The sequence below is a fragment of the Onychostoma macrolepis genome, chromosome 01 (genome assembly GCF_012432095.1).
Source record: "Onychostoma macrolepis isolate SWU-2019 chromosome 01, ASM1243209v1, whole genome shotgun sequence".
NCBI lineage: Eukaryota > Metazoa > Chordata > Actinopteri > Cypriniformes > Cyprinidae > Onychostoma > Onychostoma macrolepis.
This window is the reverse complement of record NC_081155.1, coordinates 29,781,796-29,806,420: the sequence shown is the minus strand read 5'-3', so window position 1 is coordinate 29,806,420 and position 24,625 is coordinate 29,781,796. Positions and strand designations below refer to the sequence as shown.

The 24,625-nt window shown below is 37.1% G+C and overlaps 1 protein-coding gene across 1 annotated transcript; it reads right to left on the bottom strand.

Moving 5' to 3' along the window:
• Nucleotides 1–823: 823 nt before the first annotated feature.
• Nucleotides 824–23,997, bottom strand: pdcd4a (programmed cell death 4a). The gene is made up of 12 exons (XM_058777564.1): nucleotides 23,776–23,997; nucleotides 23,544–23,617; nucleotides 19,540–19,830; nucleotides 18,831–18,928; nucleotides 13,698–13,811; nucleotides 12,775–12,996; nucleotides 12,392–12,489; nucleotides 11,567–11,681; nucleotides 8,997–9,104; nucleotides 3,363–3,473; nucleotides 2,277–2,416; nucleotides 824–2,122 (listed from the first exon to the last, which is right to left on the bottom strand). Exons 2-12 carry the CDS (start codon nucleotides 23,587–23,589, stop codon nucleotides 2,071–2,073), a joined length of 1,395 nt encoding a protein of 464 aa, XP_058633547.1. The 5' UTR covers nucleotides 23,590–23,617; nucleotides 23,776–23,997; the 3' UTR covers nucleotides 824–2,070.
• Between the last annotated feature and the right edge of the window lie 628 nt (nucleotides 23,998–24,625).

The following is a 24,625-nucleotide window of genomic DNA, read 5'->3' as shown; positions in this document are numbered from 1 at the left end:
TTAAGGGGGTCTGAATACTTTCCGTACCCACTGTAGAGGAACAAAATAAACAGTGTTAATTGTGAGTACTGAACACCTAAAAAACATTTTTTTTTCTCACATAAAATTGAAAATCACAAAAAAGATTAAGGCCACTTTCCACCTTCATTCAAATGTTGCAGTTTGTTGTTTGAATACAAGGGAGAAAAAATGTGCAAATTATGTACTAATTATGAGTTCTAAAATATCTAAAAATAGGTATTTTTTCTTACCTGAAAAAAGATTCAGGCTGCTTTTCATTTAGATGTTGCAGTTTGTAGTTTCAATAGAAAAACAAACAAACAAAAAAACAAAAACAAACAAGTGTTAATTATGTTAAGTATTAAGTGTAACAGCCTTAAAAATAGGTATTTTTCTTACCTGAAACTGAAAACCATCCAAAAAAACAAAGCAAAAAAAAAAAAAAGATTCAAGCCGCTTTCCATTTTTTCAGTGGCAAAAATTCAGTTACCTTTTTTTTCTTATCTGAAACTTAAAATCCAAAAAAAGATCAGGCGTCTTTTCCACTTTCATTCAAAGGGTGCAATTTGTGGTTTCAAAAATAAAAAAAACCCTAAAAAGATTCAGGCTGCTTTCCACATTGTTTCAAATGTTGCAGTTTGTTGTTTTGGGTACAGGGGTTTGGTATCCTGGCCACCTCGGTCACTGTGCCCCCTCACCTCTGGTAAGCACTGGTAAGTCTCTTCATAAAAACTGGCTTTCAAGAATTACTATATTATATATTAATAATAAAAAAAATAAAAAATAAAAACAAAAAGTATGAATAAACTCAAAGAAACATGAATATGAGCATTATGAATTTTTATTGAAATTAGTGTCAAAATGTATTTAACGCTGGAACTTTGGAAATGTTGGTTGACAAAAATAATGTTTTTATTTTGAAAAAGTGTCCCATCAACAAACAGATACAAAGACTGATCGCATGTACAAAAGTACTTTTGATTAAATTTAGTAATTTTGTCCCATCACACAATTGAAACGACAAGTGTTGATTGAAACTGGTGGAAATTTTCAGCAAAGTTTACCACTTCAAAAATGATACACATACATTTTTTTTTTAATAACTGTTAACTCTGCACTGACACAATTGAACCAGTTTTTCTTGCCCAAATAAACAAAAGAACTGAAAATTCAGATGACTGTTCTGAACATTACCTTCAAAAAAAGAGGGTACAAAACTTTGAGCGTTTATGAAAATGGGAGACTGTAGTCTCACAGGCATCAGCCTGATTGTGAGGTGATGATGCTCTCTCCTCCGTTCTTTGGCAGCTAAAACATACAAAAGTCCTTCTTGATGTCAAAACTAGCCACAAACTCATTAGAATTGTTTTCATCATGCATTAGGTATAAATCATGAATAGCCGAAAAAGAGACTATGTAAGTAACCAAGCAATCTCCCAGAACCTTGTGAATCTGTAAACGTGGGTAAAGTTTCTTTACGCAGTAATAAGACAAATTTGAAGATAAACATGCAATAAAATGAAAACCAATAGAAGTGACCCCAATTGCTTCATAAAATATTGTTTTTTTTGGCCCAACAGTTTAATTAAACACTTCATTTAAGTAGCACAATTTATTTAATACATTAGTTTACGTGCTCCATATTTTATGCATTACATTGCAAAGAAAAGCAAAACATTGAGAGACCACTGTGAACACTAACAAGTGAACACATGTGAACAACAAAAAACAACTTAAGCTGAAAAAAAGCAACATTAATCCCTCAACCCAAACTGTATTTCATGGCCATCTGAAGCTGCTGATTTCCCCACTTCTTTCTTTCGCTGCAGCGCTTACACTGCATTCAATCGCACATTAATTCACAAACAAAAGGAAACAAAGCCTGTAATAGAGGAGAGAACAGCATTTCTCAGTTGTCACTCTTCTACAAGATGATATCGTTTCTGAGGCTGAATATTTCTGTGTACTCAAGAGGATGAGCAATGAAGACAGCGAGGACAGATTCCCAGGGAAGTGCAGGAGATCCCAGCCTGCTTATCATCAGGGCCTGCCGGAGCTCTCCCGAAGCTTCTAGCTTTTCACGAGCCCTCCGTCGCCCTCACTCACAAAGCGCTTACGCCCCCTATTGGCCACAAGAACACATCTGTTATAACGCTAGCGTTTACAGGAACAGAACTACCATAACGGAGCAGATGGTAACAAAATGTAAGATTTATTTTCTCTAGTCTTTATGTATGACGGAACATCGGTTAACAGGGAAGACGCAAGTCTCTGACCTGGTTGGACAGGTGTCTCTTAGCTGCTTAGTAATCACTGTCTCCTGGTAACAAAGGTCCACAAAGGTTTCCATAATGGAGTGTGCAAGAGGTGCATCCAGGTTGATCTCTGGCAGCTCGTCATATACACGCTGGAAGCCCTGTGTAAAACATGCAAACCCATTAATCCTCTCACAAACAACTAAGAATTCACACGTCACCGTACGAAAAACGTTGCCAACCATGTCAAAGAAATTCCATATTTAATCTGGTCAAATTATGTGGAATTCAATTACTGATTTGAAAGCCGTTGTTATAAGCAGATAGCTTTAAAATCAGATCATTAAAAGTATTGAATGAATGAATGAATAATACTTCCTCACTACAGGGTTGCCCTTATGTTCCTTGGCTTTTAGATTGTCCTCTGCAGGGTTCGATCCTGCAACCTTTCAATTACCAAGTCAAGCTGTATGTCAATAAACAATTGTCTCCGAGACACTTCTGCTGATGTTACAAGTAAACTGTTTTGAATACAAGCATGGCTCAAAGACTAACAGATGCAAATCTGGTAAGAGGGTAATATAAATCTCCATCCACTATCTCCTTTTGTGTTTAACCCCCATTACACTAACACTACAGAACTGTCTGTTTGTTAATAATTAAAAAAAATAAATAAATAAATAAATTTAAATGGAAATTCACTCCATTTTCTAAATGCATCTAAATGTAAACAATTCATCCATGTATGTGTTTGAAATTTTCAGAATTTGTAGTTTGTAATTTATGTAACTTAATCTCAATCTGGTGCAATGAAAGACTTCTCTGATGACATGCAGAATCTAAATTTTGTCATCTTAAACCCTTCTGCTTTCTTATAATAGACTTAAAAATTGCATTCATCCATCTGCCTCCATCCATTCAACAACCAATTAAGTCCCTGTCCTAATTTTTTTCTTTTTTGATTATATGCTTTTACTCCAATGTACTTCACAATGCTGAAAAAAAGGTCTGTCTTCTACTTCTGTTATGTTGCAACTTTTGAATCACTATGGTACATTACAAAAAAAATAAAAAATAAAATAAATAAATTCTCAAGTTAGTACAAACCCTGTTCATTTGGTCCAGAGTGATTAGGCCGGTTTGCCAGAATGCCTTGAGAAGTTTGACCATCATCTGTAAGGCTGAGTCACCTGTAGACTCCAGTACCATAACCACAGCCTACATCAACCAGAAACAGAAACAGATGAGAGAAACTAGGAAAATGATAGGAAGAGGAAATAAGGAAAGTCATTGTGCAACCTAATCATCAAAGAATATGTTGAAAATGTGCAGGTCAAACATGGGACCTATTATTGTGGTGAGGGTAAGTGCATATTACTGCATCAGTTGTTTTAATTGACAAAACCAAGATGTAATGATTGTGATACTGATATTTCCTGGATGGTAAAAGATCATTTTATAGAAGAAATAGCGAAATCTCTCTCTCTTTAAAAATCATTATTCTATTTAAATTCTTTATAAAATGTGTATTTTTAGAATTTAGTTTTGTTATGATATCAACTATTTAATATTATTTAAAGGGGTCATATGACGCGATTTCAAGTTTTCCTTTGTTTTTGGAGTGTTACAAGCTGTTTGTGCATATATAAGATCTGTAAAGTTGCAAAGATTTAAGTCTCAAACCCAAAGAGATATTCTTTATAAAAGTTAAGACTCGTCCATGCATTCCCAAAACGCCTGATTTAAACACGCCCCCAAATGTCTATGTCACTGTGTGGGAAGATTTGCATAACACCGGCCAAATGTTTACGCAAAGAAAGGAGGATTAACTTCTATTCTCACTGTAATATTGTTGCCGCCGCCACCATGTCGTGGAGACGCTGTGTGTTTCCAAATATGGTAAGGGGTGTAACATTTTGTCTCGCACCTGGGGTATTCAGCCAATCACAACACACTGGATAACTGGCCAATCAGAGCACACAGCGCTTTTCAGAACGATGAGTTTTGTTAAAATCGGCGTGTTTCAGAAAGGCAGGGCAGAGAGGAGCAAAAATAACGTACAGTATGTGGAAAGTAATGTGTTTTTTGAACCTTAAACTGCGTAAACATTGCATTACACCAAATAATGTTATTTTTAGAATCGTCATATATGACCCCTTTAAATACCCCTTTTTAAAGGGCACTTACAAGGCACAAATGTACCGGAAAAGATTACAGCAGGGTGTAAGAAATTATAGTCTGCCTCGACCCAGCTTCCACGCCACAATATGTTTGAGCATGCTCATTTCCCAAAATGGCTTAATTATTATAGAGAAGAAGAAAGTCAACAGTTATGTTGTTTGTAGACCATTTGGGATGATCACATCCTGAGCAAATGGTGACAATTGCAGAATGGGACAGGTGTGGGACACTGAGAACCGCCTCAGACAAAGGGGTGTCAGAACTTAATTAACATACAGACTACAACTGTTACAACAGGAGCAACTTCATTTACATAAAGGGTAATAAACGGAAAATGTATAAAAGGTTTGAACTTAGGATGTTCTGGGTTCATTCCGACTCCGCTGAACCCAAGGTACTACATGTGCTTTGTCACTGCTATGCTGCAATAAACATCTTCAACGTCCTCATCACTTTTTCTTACATTGGCGAGCCACCCAGCGAGGGTTTTCCAAAAAGCGGGGAAAGGTAAGAAAAGCAGTTTCTTTCTTTTTGCCGGTTTTGACAGGGAACCCCCTCGTTTAAAAAAAATCTAAAAAATAAAATTTTAAGGACAGAAGAGAATTTGGTTTAGTCAGTATTAGCAGGAGGAGTTCTTAAGCCTATTCTGTACAAATTCTGTTTAAGATTCAAATGCAACTGAATCAGCCCCGACGCACTGTGGTGGCAGAGTTGTATTGGAATTGTTGTTTCTAAAGTAACTGAAGCAAAGTGCTTAAGTCAAAGTTTCTAAAGTAACTGAAACTTGTTGTTGGTCTCTTATAATTCTGTTAAGACTCTAAAGTAATTGAATCAACCCGATGCAGTGTGGTGGCAGAGTTGTATTAGATCTGTTGTGTCTAAAGTTGCAAGTTTCTAACGTAATTGAAACTGACTGTAAAGTTGTGATAATTCTGATGAAATTCTAAAGTAAGTGAATCGACCCGACGCAGTGTGGTCACAGAATTATTTCATAACTGTTGTGTGTTATAGTGTAGTGAGTCCGACGCACCGTGACTCTGTGAAGTTTAAAGCCCAAAAGCAGTGTTAATTTGCCCGATGTACTGTGGCCAAGTAAACTGTTTTAAAAATATAACAAAACCCAAAGTAGTGTGGTTTTGTCCGACGTACTGTGACAGTGTTGCATATTTAACGGTTTAGTGTAGTGAAATATAAGGCCCGACGGAGTGTGGCCGTTTGCGAAGAAAATAACATTTTGGTTTAGAAGCCCAACGTAGTGTGGCTGTTTTATTCATTCGTCCAAACCACAGGAGCTGTGAATAATTTGACTAACAGGTATCTTAAAATAACTAGATAATGTTCAGTCAGTGAAGGAAAATAAGCCTACTGAATTGCTGAAGACACTTTAATAAGATTGTGAAAATGGAAGAGCTGAATGCCTAAAAACAAAGAGGGAAAAGTTGCTAATGCACTTCAAGCTCTTTTTGCCTCATACAAGGTAACTAAGAAAAGATTAGAAGAAATGAAAACAGAAAATAAGTTGCTAAACTCTCAAGTCAGCGGCTATGTCATGTCAATGAGAAATTGTGAGACTGAAGAGATTGTTTTGAAGGAACAAATGGTGAAATTGAGAAAAGAAATTTCCAAGAGAGGGGAACATTTAGATGTTTGTATGAAGGGACAGCTAGACATTTGGTACATGCCCAACCCAATTCTGAATTCTGAAGGAAGCCTTTAGCCAACGACATTATTCTTCAGATGATTCTGTGAGGTTCCCGATAGCACCAGTGCGAACAAGACAGAATAGAAATGAGAGGGTTCTTGATCAAAGAAATGAAAATGGCCAAGCTGTTAGACAGCTGTCTTTTATGGACTTTCAAAGTCTTGTTACAGCAGTGAGTACTTTTGAGCCTGATAACATTGATCCTGTAGAGTTCTTGTCAAAACTGGAGTAGGTAGTGGATGTTTATAGTGTGTCAGGCGAAGATGCTTGTAGACTTCTTATGATCTGCATTCCTCGCTCATTAACTAGTGCTCTCTCACAGGAAATTCGTGACAAAAGTGCAGACAAAGGTGCAAGGAGAGAAGCTCTACTTAGACTTGTTGGGACTAATTTGGTTAACTTGAGAAAGATAATTGAGGTGACAATGGAAATTGGAGAGCATCCTCTAGCATTTGCATCCAGGTTGTGGGAAATGTTTAGCTGTTACAGTGGTTTGCCCAATGCAACTAAAAATCTCATGTTTAAGTCTGCATTAATTGTACATAGTAGTTCACACATGCGGGAAGCCATTGCTCTGCATGTAGATGTAAATACACCATACGAGCAAATTATTTCCAAAATGACACAGTATTTCAATGCAAATAGTCAAATGAAAGCTGCAGAATCTAGACATCCAGTTGCTGCCTTTGGCAGTAGAGAATGTTCTAGATTATCTAATGGTTTCCATCAGAGATCAAAGAGATTAGAAAGAGTAAATTCAGAAGGTGTTACTCTTTGTTATGCATGCGGAAAAGCTGGTCACATTGCTAGACATTGTCAAGACACTGAGAGACCTCATCAAAGCTTTGTCTGTCATGCATGTGGAAAAGATGGTCACATAGCAAGGCACTGTTTGGAGAAAGGTAGGAAAGTTCAGGAAGTTAGTTTGTTTTGCTTGTGGAAGGATGGGACACGAGGCAAGACAGTGTCACTTTTCACGCAAAAGAAAGATGGGCTATTGTGATTTGCTTAAGAAGATAGGCAGTTTAGAAAGCCAACTGGCACTGTTGAAAGGAAATAAGGAAGAAGCCATTCACACCTTGCTCAGTCACAAGCAGATGCTGATGTGAATTGGAGGAATTGTTTTTATGATAGTAAAATATTTTAGAAAAATATGTTTACTATCAAAAGGGGGGTGATTCTTTATCATTTCTGAGAAATGTGTTAATTGCATTCATATTTACATTTAATTTATGAGAAATGATTTAATTGCATTCGGTGACTAAATTTCTGTGGCTTTGATGTTTTGAATGTGAAAAGATTCATGTGGGGGAAAGGGGGGGCAACCTCTTCTTTTTGATCTCGTTTCAGGTATAAGCATCGAGATGTTTGCTGGAAAGGTGTAAACCTCCTGGAGAAATATGATCCGGTCATCTGAAGGACAAGAAGGCCAGCAGAACCAGTGGAGCCAGGGGGCTTCCACAAGAAAAAGGGACTTCTTAAAGAACAGAGTGATCATCAGAACCAGAAATCGAGAGATTTCCAGACCTACAAGATCCAGAAATCCAAGCCTAAAAGATCTACAAACCTTGAGACCCACCAATGCCACAGAATACAACACCACCAATGACTGCTTCTTCTAGAAGGACTCTTCCAAACTGAAAAGATTGGAGATTGGAAAAGAGAACCAAGGAGAGATCAAACCATTTTCAAAGACGGTGGACAGCAGTCTTACCACTGTGATGGAAAAGGTCAAAGTGGGCAAAGGTCATACCCACACTAAGAAATGCACAAAGAGACAGACTCACTGCACATGACACTAGAAAGACACAAATATATGCATACTCGAATGCAGAAAATATATTATTGTCTATTGAATGCACACATGTGGACAAAGGACGTCCACAATGAGAGAATGGACACAATGCAAGTGACAAAATGAAAACACAATGTTGCCTGTTGATTGATGTTTTTGCTCCTTTGGCTTTTGGCTATGTTTGTACTGTCATAATGTTTAGTACATTTAGAAAATCCCTTTTGCTGTTATGGTTCTCAAGTGCTCCTCTCCCAAACCCAAAAGAAATGTTTGTATGTCATTTTGCCAAATTTGAGAAAAGTCACTATGATAAATTAGAGCTCTATGATAAAGCGATAACCAGTGTGCATGAGGTGATGACCCAATGACGGGTAAGATTTTCCTTTGGCCAGAGGGGGACAACCTAAGACAGGGCTTCACCGCCACTGGGCACCTACCCAGGAAGGGAAGTGTAATTTGTGTAAGGGAGTGGATGTGATGCTTCTTTTGGGCCAAGAGCATCAAAGAAGGGACTGTAAGAAATTATAGTCTGCCTCGACCCAGCTTCCACGCCACAATATGTTTGAGCATGCTCATTTCCCAAAATGGCTTAATTATTATAGAGAAGAAGAAAGTCAACAGTTATGTTGGTTGTAGACCATTTGGGATGATCACATCCTGAGCAAATGGTGACAATTGCAGAATGGGACAGGTGTGGGACACTGAGAACCGCCTCAGACAAAGGGGTGTCAGAACTTAATTAACATACAGACTACAACTGTTACAACAGGAGCAACTTCATTTACATAAAGGGTAATAAACGGAAAATGTATAAAAGGTTTGAACTTAGGATGTTCTGGGTTCATTCCGACTCCGCTGAACCCAAGGTACTACATGTGCTTTGTCACTGCTATGCTGCAATAAACATCGAGATCTTCAACGTCCTCATCACTTTTTATGTAGTTCACAAGTAGTTTTTCAGGTGATGGGCCACTAGGGAACACCATTATGATTTTAATCTATAGAAAGCTATAACCTTTAGATAGGACATAACTACATGCTATTCACTCTTCAAACTTCATACCTCATAGACCAGCTCGTGATGAAAGTGTGGCACTTCTAGATCTCGCAGACAGTGCTCAGCCTCAGAGAGCTCACCTGACACCAGGTACTCCTTTAGCAATAGGTTCATCTGTAAAACAAACAGCAACATAATATATGGACAGCAAATAAGAGGCAGGATCAGAAATGCGAAAATGGGTTACTCTTGTTGCAACCCAATTTTTGGCAGCAAGTCTTGTACAAAACACTACTAAATATAGAGGTTGTATACATGGGAAATAAGACTTCTGAAGTATGAACTATTATTTACCACAATCTTTACTTTATAACCAAAGGAAATTAGAATAATGATATCTTCGGTTAGGTTATGAAAGAGTTTGTACTTTGAGAAACAAGTGAATGAAAGAATAACACCCACAAAAAAAAAAAAAAAAAAAAAAAATTAATTTTCTTCATTGACTGGTGGGATTCTATACCATTTTATTCAATGATAATTCATCAACATGTAAAATAGATATTTTTAGACCTGGATGTAGAGATGTTCCGATAACCTTTTTTCCTTCCCGATACCGATTCCGATACCTAGGCTCAGGGTATCGGCCGATACCGAGTACTGATCCGATACCTGGGTGTGTATCTGGTAATACAGCTGTATGTACTACTAGACCTGTATGAATTGATACAATTATTTTATGGTGTGTTTCACCATATGCTGTATATATATATATATATAGATAGATAGATATATATAGATAGATAGATAGATAGATAGATAGATAGATATAGATATAGTCTGGCCAGTAAACAAAAAAATATAATATATAATGTTTGGAAAATGGCACATCTATTTAAATATCTAAAAGTTCACTCTTAACATCAGTCAGTCAAGCATTATAAATATATTATGATAATCGAGTATTATTTAATGATATAACTTTAGCAATTAGAATTAAAACTTGGTAACCATGTATGAATACAGTCATTTTAACGGAACTGGTGGTGGTGATTTTTTGGTCATTCAGTGTTTCTGTAAAATATGGGGGGAAAACTATCAATAATACTGATAAGATAATAATCACTATGAATTCTACTAAGAACAACATGAAACGCACTAAGGATTAACGAGCTGCTGGATTCATGAATATTAATCATGTTGTCTGCGTTCGCTTGAACTGATTTGTTGAAATCAAACCAGGGACGATAATAGGTGAGCGCCAGCCAATGAGATTGTCGTTCTTAAAAGCTGAAGAATTCCAAAAGGAACTCCGTTATTTTGACAGGAAAATACAACAAAGAATATAATTTACATACCATGCAGAATTGACGCGCTACATGTAAGAATCTCTCTCACTCTCTCTTTGCGTGAGGAAAAAAGCAAAGCGACGCCGAGTCGTGCGCTTCACACTAGAGCTTACGGTGCGTCAAATACAGGTGCGCTGCACATTCATTCAGATGATCTGAAAAACAGATCGCTTGACGGAGAGTAAAACTCTGAAGCGCTTGGTCAGAGTGTTCGGAGAGTGACAATATATCTGTGCTAAACTTATACATAGCCTCCAACTCACACACTGGAGAGTAAAATCTGAGCATTTATTAGCCAGTGGCTAATATTATATACCATTTAGTCGCCCAGGGTGAAGATTTAGTCGCATATATGCGAGTGATTTACTGGCAATGTGCTACCCCGTTTGTATTTATTCTTCGCTGCTCTAAATAGTGGTTGCTTGTGGCAACACAGCACAACTTCCTGCGTTTGCATTCTGAGCAGCGAAGAAGAATTGATTTCTGATTTGCAGCATTAAGCAAAGCTAGCCTGCATAACAATAGGTCTTGTTTAAGAATGGTATCGGATCGGTACATGGGTTCAAGCACTCGCCGATACCGATGCCAGAATTTTTTGTGGTATCGGTGGAATTTCCGATACTAGTATCGGAATCGGAACAACCCTACCTGGATGGAGTTGTTTTAGCACGTTATTATTAACTATTAATTCAATAATTTATTAGCTTATAGAATGAAACATTCCAGTGTCATAATTTTATATCAAAATATAATATAATATAATATAATATGATAATTCTGAATATTTAAAGGGATAATTCACCCAAAAATGAAAATTCTGTCATTAATTACTCACCCTCATGTCGTTCCAAACCCAAAGAACTTTTCAAGCAAGCATTTACCACGGTCAAGGTCCAGAAACGTAGCAAGGACATCAGTAAAATAATCCATGTGACATCAAATTTTACATTTATGGACCTTGACTGTGGTAGTATGCTTTCTGTCTATGGGAGGGTCAGAGAGCTCTCGGAATGCATCAAAAACATCTTAATTTGTGTTTCCGAAGATGAATGGACGTCTTACGGGTTTGGAATGACAAAAGTAATTTGGTGAGTAATTAATGACAGAATTTTCATTTTTGGGTAAATATCCCTTTAACAAGCAGTCAATAGCCATTAAAATGAATGATTAAACCTGAAAACATTATTAAACCTAAAAAAAATATTTACAGCGGTTTGAAAATAGCTAATTTAAAAAAAAAATAAATACAAATGATTTTCGTACAGACGAAATAATACAGGGATACCTCACCTCTTTGATGAGATGTCTGACAGGCCTCTGGCCGCCACCAACTCCCCACACATTATCAAGCCGCATGATTTCCCTTTTCATGGAGAGGAGAACTAATGCTCTGTCCAGTGCAGCTCTAATAGTCATGAGGGCATGAAGAAATGAATAGGGGAATAGCATGAATGGTAAGGCAGCAAGTCAGAAGTATAGAATGCAGGGAAAAAAATGTGCAGTTCATTTTGTCTGACTTCAGACAAAAGGAACTGCATATTCAATCTAAAACCCCATGTAGGGTGGGAAATTACCCTCACTGCCTTTGGACTTTTTTTTTTTTTTTTTTTTTTAGACTTTATGATTTTATTTTGAACATGTGAAGATAATACGATAAAACCTGCTAGAGTAAATGGTAATCATTATTCCCATTCCACTCAAATTTTCATACTAGGCATTTAAATTTTTTATTTATTGAAAAGCATTGCTAGTTTTTTTTCCATCTGTACTACTTCCGCGAAACACAAATTGCTACTTCTACAAACATGCATCATTGCAACAAAGCAAAAGCAATGACCAATCAGACACTGTTCACTATAACTACTGACAGATAAGGCCAAATTACCTGCCACTGCATTGGCAACTGGCTGGTGGCAGCTGGTAAATTCCCACCGCAATTCCCACTCTCACCCAGAATGTAACTCTCATTGTGACTCCCTCAATTTAAATAAAATTGGTCTTCAAACTGACCTGGAGGAATCTCGTAATTCTAATTCAGAATCTAGACACAAGAATGCTGGTGAATATCCAAGCAAATAAGCCAATATAAGACTGTCAAAGTAACATCAAGCTCACCTGGCATGGTCACAATCTACTTTGCCTTTGTAACAGTCAAGGAAACTCATGGGTAAAGCGTGGTCAGCAATGGCTCGTGCAATAAATTGACCAAGCATCTGAGGAAAGGAAAGAACCAGGTAATACAGGGAATGTATTTCACATTCAAATATAATATAAACACTTTCATTCAATTTAAAGAGGATAGGCTAATCTTTAAAAAACACTTTTTGTGGTCTGTTGTGTTCCTCATCATGCATATTTGGAACATGAGGGTGAATAAACAGAATTTTCACTCTTTGGTGAACTGTTCCTTTAATTACGTGCTGTCCCTGTTCATTGAATTTCTTATGTTGTGGATATTGCAGTATAATTGGGTTTACTGTATGATATTTCAGCCTTACCTGTGGGGCCTCCGGGGTATCCAGGATGAGGTCTGGAAGCTCTTTAAGCATTTTGTCAAATGCACGTGACATGTCCTTCTCAGAGAGCACCTTTCCAGACAAGTCGGAGAGGAGACGTGATGTGAGCTCCCTGTGGCTGGCCTTGCCTTCCAGAGAAAGAGACACCGCCAGAGAGGAGAACTCATATTTGTGATGGCCTAAGTTCAGCTCTTTGAGCAGCATCTACCAGACAAAGGAGGAAATGGAGAGAAGTTTAGATCAATAGTTCACATAAACAATAGAAAACTGTGGAAAACTGTACACTACACCAATTGTGAGGTAAGAGTGACGCAGTAATATAGTGGTTCACAACATTTTTGACTTCAGGGCCCCCTTATAAATTTCAGGATTCCAGACACTTAAAGATATCTGAATGTTCTTCAGGAATCCCGCTCCTTTTAACCTATTAACTCGCATGATGTTTTTCCCTAGTCGTTATTTTTAATTAAATTCTAATTCATTTCTACCTGATAAATTATTTTAGAGCTCGGCATAACCATAAAATTTAGTTACAAAAACACTGTCCATGGAGATTTTATTAGTTTACATGACTTTTTCCTCTCTAGAAATCACACCTTAAATTTGGCTTCCTCGTATATCTTAGTTGTCCAAGACAGTGTGAACCCTGGATCTTCAAAGAAGAAGAAAATAGACTGGGTAAATTAAAAATGGGAATTAACTCGATTTAGAAATCACTTATTTAAGCTTATTTAATGCCCCCTAGTAGGCTCCAGCTTTCTGGTTGCGAACACTATGCCAAAAGTATTCAATTATTAGGTATGGAATGTTTAGCACACATTGTATCCAACATTTTCTCCTCTACATTACACTAAAACAAAGGTTCTGTTATTTGGCATCTGGCTTTGTGATAAGCTACAGCTCACCTCCACCTCTTTGGTGTCTCCATGCTCAAAGTATTCCTGCACAATGGGGTTGATGGTCTTCTCGAGTTCTCTCTCGTCCAGCTCTGGTACTACTGTGGCATATACTGTGTCTCCCTGATATACAAATAAGAGTCTCATACTAGAAAAAACACCTTTACTGTACATAAGGAAAAAATGAGGAAAAAACAGGTATATACTAAACAATAAAAAGAAAGATTTCATCATGCACCTGGCCTCACAGAGCTTTCAAGGAAACAAGACAATGCTACAGGCATTTGCTTTTTAATTTGTGCACCGATTAACATCACTGCAATATTCAAACAGTATGAATTCCAGCAAGCTTGCCAGAACTACTTTTAGCTCACACCCTACTCAGCTGAAGAGGAGAAACACTGATTATTTCAAAAAGGCCAATGGGTTTTCTAATGGACAACTCTTAAAGGAATAATTCACTCTACTTTATATACTTACCCTCGTGTCATTCCAAACATCACACCTGATTAGTGCTTGTGTGTCAATGTCATGATGCAAGAATCAGTGATGATTAATGTTACTGACATGTCGTTATATTTGATTTGGGACCTGAAAACATGAGCTCTATATACACATCCACGTGCATTTACACACACACACACACACACACACACACACACACGCACGCACACGCACACACAGCTATCTAAATGGGGACATTCCATAGGCGTAATGGTTTTTATACTGTACAAACTGTATGTGCTATTGCCCTACACCTAAACCTACCCCTTACAGGAAACTTTCTGCATTTTTACAATTTCAAAAAAACGTTGTTTACTTTATTTTTAAACTGGTTTTACAAATTAGGACGTCCCCAAAGGGAGGTTTTTGGAGATTTTGTCAGGTTTAGCTCACTTTTGAGTACAAATTTGTCCCCAAAATATGGTTAAGTAGGTACACACACACACACACACACACACATATATACATACAGTGAGGAAAATAAGTATTTGAACACCCTGCTATTTTGCAAGTTCTCCCACTTAGAAATCATGGAGGGGTCTGAAATTGTCATCGTAGGTGCATGTCCACTGTGAGAGACATAATCTAAAAAAAAAAAATCCAGAAATCACAATGTATGATTTTTTAACTATTTATTTGTATGATACAGCTGCAAATAAGTATTTGAACACCTGTCTATCAGCTAGAATTCTGACCCTCAAAGACCTGTTAGTCTGCCTTTAAAATGTCCACCTCCACTCCATTTATTATCCTAAATTAGATGCACCTGTTTGAGGTCGTTAGCTGCATAAAGACACCTATCCACCCCATACAATCAGTAAGAATCCAACTACTAACATGGCCAAGACCAAAGAGCTGTCCAAAGACACTAGAGACAAAATTTTACACCTCCACAAGGCTGGAAAGGGCTACGGGGAAATTGCCAAGCAGCTTGGTGAAAAAAGGTCCACTGTTGGAGCAATCATTAGAAAATGGAAGAAGCTAAACATGACTGTCAATCTCCCTCGGACTGGGGCTAGATCTCATGCAAGATCTCACCTCGTGGGGTCTCAATGATCCTAAGAAAGGTGAGAAATCAGCCCAGAACTACACGGGAGGAGCTGGTCAATGACCTGAAAAGAGCTGGGACCACCGTTTCCAAGGTTACTGTTGGTAATACACTAAGACGTCATGGTTTGAAATCATGCATGGCACGGAAGGTTCCCCTGCTTAAACCAGCACATGTCCAGGCCCGACTTAAGTTTGCCAATGACCATTTGGATGATCCAGAGGAATCGTGGGAGAAAGTCATGTGGTCAGATGAGACCAAAATAGAACTTTTTGGTCATAATTCCACTAAACGTGTTTGGAGGAAGAAGAATGATGAGTACCATCCCAAGAACACCATCCCTACTGTGAAGCATGGGGTGGTAGCATCATGCTTTGGGGTGTTTTTCTGCACATGGGACAGGGCGACTGCACTGTATTAAGGAGAGGATGACCGGGGCCATGTATTGCGAGATTTTGGGGAACAACCTCCTTCCCTCAGTTAGAGCATTGAAGATGGGTCGAGGCTGGGTCTTCCAACATGACAATGACCAAGCACACAGCCAGGATAACCAAGGAGTGGCTCTGTAAGAAGCATATCAAGGTTCTGGCGTGGCCTAGCCAGTCTCCAGACCTAAACCCAATAGAGAATCTTTGGAGGAGCTCAAACTCCATGTTTCTCAGCGACAGGCCAGAAACCTGACTGATCTAGAGAAGATCTGTGTGGAGGAGGCCAAAATCCCTCCTGCAGTGTGTGCAAACCTGGTGAAAAACTACAGGAAACGTTTGACCTCTGTAATTGCAAACAAAGGCTACTGTACCAAATATTAACATTGATTTTCTCAGGTGTTCAAATACTTATTTTCAGCTGTATCATACAAATAAATAGTTAAAAATCATACATTGTGATTTCTGGATTTTTTTTAGATTATGTCTCTCACAGTGGACATGCACCCACGATGACAATTTCAGACCCCTCCATGATTTCTAAGTGGGAGAACTTGCAAAATAGCAGGGTGTTCAAATACTTATTTTCCTCACTGTATATATATACACACACACACATATATTTAATTAATTAATTTTTTTATTAATGAACATAAATTGTCTGTTGCAATTTGTTTTGTTGTTGTTTTTTTATGTAATTTATATTATAGGTGTATTTTATCTTACACCATAATCATGACAGTTGCACTAACCATACCTGAGACTAATTAAACTCTATAAAAACACTGGAGTCTCAAATCATTTTTACTACATTTTAGTCAAACTTCTTGCATGTTCACTCCCTTCGGACTCGCATCTCACTTAAAGGGGTCCTATTATGCTTCTCACTTATTGTGTAATGTTGCTGTTTGAGCATAAAAAAGATGTTACAATCCTCTCATTTATAAACATTCTCAGAGTCTGAATCAGGCTTGAAAGAATGAAATGAGGGTGAGTAAATTCTGACAACTTTCATTTTTAGATGAACTATCCCACTGAACTATTACCCCCCCCCGTCCTAAATGTGTTAACTGGCATTGTTGATTTAAACAATACATGACATCCACAGAAATCAGAGAGCTATTGCAAATATTTTGACACTTTTCATTTATAACACATACACACTATGGCCACATACACATTGCAGCTAAATTCGGTTGTCAGTTCCCCTTTTACTCCTTAATCGCATTTTGTACACACATAATTTACTAAAATACGGGAGTGACAACCGCATTCCACAACCGCATTAACTCCTAAAAAATAAAGGTAGTGACAACCGCATTTACAGAAATTCTACGCAGTGTGTACGGACCGAACTGAACAACTAGTTGTTAATGACGTATTTAAACGTGCATCAGAAATGTGTCTTCGTCTGTATGTAAGATGCAAGAAAATAACCAGTAAAGGAAGTCTTAACTTAGCACACGGGGCTAGCTGCGCTCATGAGCCCTGCGGTACAGTGCAGTGTTAATTTTGGCAGGCATTTTTGATTTAGTCTTAGTCTTAGTCTTGAGACGAAAATGCTTAATAGTCTTAGTCACATTTTAGTCATTTGAGTATTTCATAGTTTTAGTCGACGAAAAGTCATTGTATTTTTGTCAACTTTTAGTCTTTACTTTTAGTCAAAGTGCAGTTAACAACATTTATTTTGGTAGCTATTTTATATGTAGTATTCAAACAAAAATAGGCATCAATTCTTCTCTCTTTAGACCAAATCAATTAAGCTTATGAGAAATTTGAATCAAGGATTGAATTTGGAAAAACTGGAATACATTTTCATTTTTTGGTAGAGATACAAATTAAACTCATTTTACAGATACAGTAGCTTTACTTAAGTATACATTTATTTGACATCTTTTGTTGGTTAACATTTATGACACGGATAATTAGGAATGCTGTCCCTTTAAGACGGAAGGCATGCATGTAATACTGACACACATTCAGTTTTCATCCACCTGTTTACGCTCACTTAAGCCATAACTGACTGTATTTATGTGAGATACTCTGACTCTACTACACGATAGACACAGGACTGCTGTGTGTGTATTTGAGCGCTGAGAACTGAGAACTGATCGCGCGCTGTATGAGAACTGAAGAAGTGGAGCTTGCGCGCGAGAGAGAGCGCTTCTATCAGCGCGACTCCGCCTATCCCGCCGTCACTAACTTTAAATTAATCGACAACGAATTGTGACTCCGGGAAAACGGGACGTCTGGTCACCCTATCCCTAACCCTTCGGTGCTGAGGCTATTGTTTCAGATCGTTAGTTTGCGTTTTGATAGCCTATCCGTCCGCTGCGGCTGCCATACTGAGACTAGATCGCCCCTCATCTGATTGTAATCCAATGACAGAGACGCACATTTTGAAAGACAAGACACTTCATTTAGCATATAGGATGTATTTTGAATGTCCGGTAGTCCTCAAATAACATTTTAGTCCCGTCTCATCTTGTTAATGAAGACGCGGCATAAATTTCGTCATAGTTTTTATCATCAGACATTAATTTTAGCACGTCAACGTCTAGTCTTAGTCACAGAAAAAAGGTTCGTTGACGAATATTTTTCGTCTTCGTCGACGAAATTAACACTGGTACAGTGTCAGTGTTGCCAGATCTTCATAGAAAAAAAAAAAAAAAAACACAAACAAGGACAAGCACAAAAATCACTAAAAAACCCAAATGCTTTATGTTTTACAACACCAAAAAAAAAAAATCATATCTCATTTCCGCAGACCACTTTATTCACTTCATAAATAACTGCCTAACTTTATGAGATAAGACCAAACAACATGCCTAAATGCGCTTGTAAATATGAGGACGTGGCAACACTGCAAGACAGCGCTCTCTAAAGCAACACAACACGTCTATCAGCGTTAGTTTAGTTAAAATCGACGGACAAAAAGAGTCTTTAGTCAAAAAATGGCACATGACAATGGCTAAACTTTTATTCACTCCCGACTGCTGTTCCATACACACATGGAGCGATAATTTACGGGACTCACTCCCGCATTTAAATGCAGTTGTCACTCCTGAAACTTATAGTGTGTACGTGGCCTATATCTACCATAAAGTGAGGTGTACTAGTATTCTTCATGTAACCTGTAAGACTGATATGTAGGTATACACTTACTTGTGAAGATTCATCATAGTTGGGGTCTTTAGCATCAGGTTCCTCCACCTCATATACCATACCCGCTGCTCCCCACACACCTTTACCACCCGCTCCACCTAATCATAAGAGCAATCAGTGTAAATCACAAGAGGAAAAACAAGGGCAAAAAGTAGAGAGACCTTGAAAAATAAGCATTTATCCAATAGACACCACAGTATAAGTGGTACCTGGTACATTGTTAAAAAAAAAAAAAAAAGTTGAGCCAACTTAAAATTTTAAGGCAAATCTTCAGCAGATTTTTGAGTTATCTCAACTTGTCGTTTTAAGTTTATACAACAAAAATGTGAGAATCTCCCACAAAAATAAGTTGAGCAAATTCAAAAATCTGCTGAAGCTGGTTGCCTTAAAATTTTAAATTGGCTCAACTTTTTTTTTTTTTTACAGTGTATATCAGTTATTATCTTATTTTTTTTATTTGCATCCATTAAAATATAAAATACAATCGAATTAGAAAAGGTAACTTTCATTGTCAAATCAAAACAAAAAAAGAATTATAACAGAAGAAAACACAAGAATTATGTAATAAACATTTTTGGAATGAATTTGCAGCTAAAATAACTACATCTTGATGATAAATACCGTAATTTTAAGATCCATATCACGCAAATAACTCGAGTTACTACTAAAATTGGGCACTTGAAAAACAATTCATATTTCACAATCTCACCTTTTTTGGGCAGTCCCCGACCTTTTCCAGTCCGTGACTTTCTGTCATTTACAGCGTTTTTGCCCTTGGGGCTGTGTGGATCGGTAGAAACCTCTCCTGAAACTGAATCAGAGAATGATTCCCGGTTGGAATCCCGGGATGATGATTTTCGCAGGCGCCGCTTAGCCTTAGCTTTCAGTCTGGCCTCATGCAGGGCCTTCTCCTGAGGGGTCCAGTTCCCGTTCACCTCCAACTCATTCAGATCTTCACTGCCATCTTCCTCACCCTGCCCTTGCTCAAGTGTGAACACACCTGTACCAGACAGAACAAACAGACAACCATTTAGATAAATGGCCAAAAGTATGTTACCACGATTGTGTAATATAAATACTGTTACATTTACCAGGGTTTCTGCAGGTTTTATGAAAGTAAATTAAAGACATTAAACCCAACCACTAGAATATGGAAAGACCTTTTATTGTACCTTCTCATAACACTGCATTTTTGTTTTGTTTTCCAGTGCAAATGTCAAGATGCATTTATTGGAAAAGCAAAATGAAATGTCTTCGGGAAATTTCTCAAAATGAAGTTACTTTATGATTAAACTAAGGAAAAATATTTGCTAATGGACTCAGAAAAACTTGTTTTCCCTTTAAATTAAATGTTCTTGTTTTAAGCACACTCACTTAATTTTGTGACTTCATACCTTTATTTTGCATCTCAAGTAAATGTATCTTGATTTAAGAATGTTTGTTTGTATATTTGAATTGCGAAACAAGACAGAAACACTAAAGAAGATTCTGTAGATTATGTAGAAAGAAACATTCAGTGGCATCATTTTATGAATTTCAGATTTTCTAAGTTTTTAAGACCCGTAGAAACCCTGTTCATGACAAATTGCTTGGGAATTTCCTCATTTATTAAGTTGCAAATGTGCATAAATATACAAATAAGACCAAAAATTTTCAATTCACTTTTTACCATTTAAATTTTACGTCAAAAGATAAGTGTCAGACATCATATATCAGGCATACCACTTTAACTAAACATTTACAAAACGAGTATAGCTATTTTAAAGGATTAGAGCATTTCGTTATGGAGAAATATTTGTCTTTCCTGCACACCTGGTCAGGTCTCATATTCACATCTGATAAACCTTGAAAAATCACCTAAAATAATAATAATAATAATAATAATAAAAAGAAACATGAATAAAAACTATAATAGAATATAAATCATATTAAAATAGCACTGCTGATTATAACATAAAAAGTGGTCTGAGTCCACTTTTAGGTCAAGGTCTCAAAGTTAATGTCAGAACTGCTATAAATATAAACTGAGGTTCATCCCACAATATGTGTTTATTAAATCACACTCTACTCAGTTTTAAAGGAACAGACTCAAAAACAACAATGCATACAGGTTTGTAACGACGTTAGGGTGTAAACCCCAACAATTTTATCTCTGCTTTCACTAGATTACAGAAGGATAACTAAAGGCAGCAGCACAGAAGGCAGAAAAGCTGACGTTGCTTATTTCAGTGCCTTGCTGGGGCTCTTGCCAAGCCTTACTACATATAGCAGTGTACAGTTTGCTTGGGTGAGGTGGGGGGGGGGTGACACGTTCACAGGAGAAAGTAGGAGTAGGAGTGGACTACATGGTAATAAATACTCTCGTCCTAAATACTAGCTACAGTCAGACGAGAAACCACACTGTAGTTACTATAGTGTTTAAATCTGCATAAGTTCCAGGAACAGCAACACGACATACACGCAGCAGGGCCAAAGCAGAAATGTTGCACAAATATCCACGTTTTTAGATATTGATCAGACTTCTGGAGCTCTGTACTACATCAAAAAAATAAAAAATTGTGTCTCTCAATAACAACCCTATGTTGGTTTCTTTTTGTTTCTAACTAAGTGGGAAAACAGGAGGTGTGGTGGGTGTGTTTAACCAGTGGTTTAACTGTCAATAAGGAGAATTTGCTGTGATAAAAGTAAAAGTCTTATCTGTTTTTGTCAACTATGGCATATTCACCTCTGACATCTTCTGGGGGTGTACACTAGACACACAACAACACATACAGTCTGTAGTGCAAATGCGTCTCGAAAGCCTGTGCATTACACATTATGCTCTATGACTACATAAAAAAAACAGGGATCCACAAATAGGCAGGTATTCATAAGTATGGGGTTAATAATATCTAATTTGTTTGTTGCATGCCAAATTAAAACTTAGCCAAATGCAATTTGAAAAATTTATATGAAAAAGTACATGTCTTAAGTGTGTTAGACAACTAAAAATGTTTTCCTCCAGTACTCTACGTGGTGACACATGATATATTGCTAGCATTACGCAACAAATATACACACATGCGTGTTTTATGAGAGGTATCGTTTCACATTTATGCGACTACTATCTGATTGCAACTGACAAAATTACTTTTACTGTTTGCTGCAAAAATCTCAAATGTATGCAAATAACAAATTTGCTTAATTTACATTTACATTTTTTTGGAAGTGTATATACATCAACCCCAATGAAAAGTGTCATATTAGAATATTTAGTTATTATTTTTTGTTCATTGTGTCTGCACTGTAATGTACACCTGCTATTCGTTAAACTAATCAAACTGGATCCAATCCAGTAAAGAGAAGGACTGAATGCAAACAATCATTAAAATGAGTGTGTGTGTAAATGTACTGTGTTTATTTAAATACAAAACAGAATGAAAACGCAAAACAGTAACAAGGCAAAAGTTTAAACAGACCAAGTGACAAAACACCAAAAATCTGTAGGTTTTTTGTTGTTAAAATTGTAAGACTTCCAAAACTTCTTACGTTTTAATTTTTAAACAATCACTTTTGTTTACACATAATACTTTTGAGTTTAACTACACAAATATTAAAAACAGAATAAATAAACACACAGGTCGATTATGCTAAAGGCAGCTATCAGATAAGATAAATTCACTGAAGCCAAGTTCTGTGTGCGATCAAAAAACCAAGTCGCATGACTGTAAAATAACTAGACCAGGTCAATAAACAAGTCATACAGGAAGACCGTGACACGTACTTTCAATAATAGTACTTTATCATGGACTTCTGTTTGAGTTTCTTGTGCAGCGCAGCCAAAACAAGCAAATACAGCAAATACAGAATTCAAATACCTTTATTATTTTATATTTATCTCTTTTTTATGTATATGCATTAATATTCATGTAATATATGCATGTCTGTAGCTTACGGGAAATTGTGTTTCTGATATTCTGTATTTTATATTCTTACACTTTTTGCCATTATCTATAACACTTATTTGGACCTCTGCACTTGTGTATTTCTGAAAGGAAATCTACAAAACACTTATATTCAAACTCACGTGGAAGGAAAACAACATCCGGGTACCTCAGCAAGGGGGCGTAGTGTTAAATATTGTAGCAAATTTTTAACAAAGACATTTAGTGATTTTATTGTTTACAAGATCAAATATACATAGATTTGGTTAGAAAATAAATGTATTTAACGACACAACTTGTCATTCCATATTGGTTTGTTATTAAGCCAATCTGGCAGCAGTAAATATTACCATTTTTCATGCTAGCTCCTTGCGTGTAACTATCTTTTGGTACTAAAATGTAGAGTTTACATTATACATTTGTGTAAAATCTCCGAAAAAAAGTGTTTGACCGCTTTATTAGTAAAATTCTAAAAGAGAAATTAAACTAACTTCCGAAAAAAGTTTTGCATTAAAAAGTTAGCTTGTCTTTATGCTCTCAAAATAACATCCATTGAAATCCTGGCGTTAATGCAGTAATGCACAGTTAATTTTTCTAAGTGTTTATACCACATATGCGATATATAAGCCTTTCTGCCAGAGCACATGGTGGAGCATGACTGCAACTAAAGCCTGTCGTCTGCAAAAACGACATGGTAAAAGACCAACTACAGTATGCATTAATAAGCTAAATGCAAGCTGAATGCATTAATGAGCAGTTTTTAGTACAGCCAGAGGTTTAATGTTCGTACCATCGTTTTGAGGGCCAGTGGTCCATGCTTCAATCTCAGTCGCCATTATACGCTTGTTTACCGTCCTCCTAAGCCTGCAGATCACGGAAACATGTAGTAACCACATCAATATCAAACGTGCAAAATCACGTGGTTTACATAAGCAACACAAATCCATAGTATTTTATCTGAAGAAGTGATGTGGCCGCTTTAATTTACGCTTTAGTCGTAAATGCATTGAGCTTAGCCTCACCTTAAACTGAAGGCTCGATTGTCACTTAAAACCTAGCAGTAGGATTGCTGGTATGTAAACAGTCCTTGAGTGAGGAAATTAAGAAGAACCGTCAAAAATATCTTTTTTTAATTATTCAAGTCAAAAAGGTCTACAAAAATATACTGTGCATTAGCAGTGCAGCACGCACGTTGCAGAGAGGGAGCAATAACATGGACAGTGTTTTCAACTTGAGACAGCTCATAGCACGTCACATGCGTTGCGTTAGCCTCATGCATATTAATGAAGTAGCTTGTGCTTCGCCCAGTAAGAATGTGGACCGTTCTCAACGGCTCTGCAGGAGACGAATGAGCGAGGCTTGTGGCTCATGAATATTAATTAGGCTACGTGACTTGTCAAACGCTCAGGAACGTCAGCATCACCAAATTAATATTCACGAGAGAAGCGTTCGCCGTAACGCTGGATTTGTGAAAGCTGGATGGTGGATGAAGGGGCAGGAGTAAAATAGTTTGTCCAATCTCAAAGCTAAGGCAAACTAGGCGGAGTTTGACGAGTTTGTTTCTTTGGTAAACACGTTTCAATTGTTGTTATTGTCCACATTCTGAAAATACCAGTGTGCGGTATACTCATTAATAACTTAAAATATTAGGCCATAATGTAATTTAGGTTTGTATTATTTAAAATATATCTGACTGGGCATCAAACAGACAGTATTCTACTGACTGTCTCATAATTTCCTATTTTTCTTTGTAAGCTTCCACACCGACTGCTATCTGATCAGTCCTCTCTCTCTCTCTCTCTCTCTCGTAAGGCTACATTTGTTTTTCAAGTAAATACCGTTTAATACAATATTGAAAGGGAAGATGTCTAG

What these genes read in the sequence shown, in the direction of transcription:
- pdcd4a (XM_058777564.1), bottom strand. Translation starts at nt 23,589, where the DNA reads ATGGCGACTGAGATTGAAGCATGGACCACTGGCCCTCAAAACGATG. An exon ending in TCGGGGACTGCCCAAAAAAG is followed by an intron (nt 18,929 to 19,539) that starts GTGAGATTGTGA and finishes TCTTATGATTAG; the next exon opens with GTGGAGCGGGTGGTAAAGGT. An exon ending in CTCTGGACCAAATGAACAGG is followed by an intron (nt 2,417 to 3,362) that starts GTTTGTACTAAC and finishes TGTTTTACACAG; the next exon opens with GGCTTCCAGCGTGTATATGA.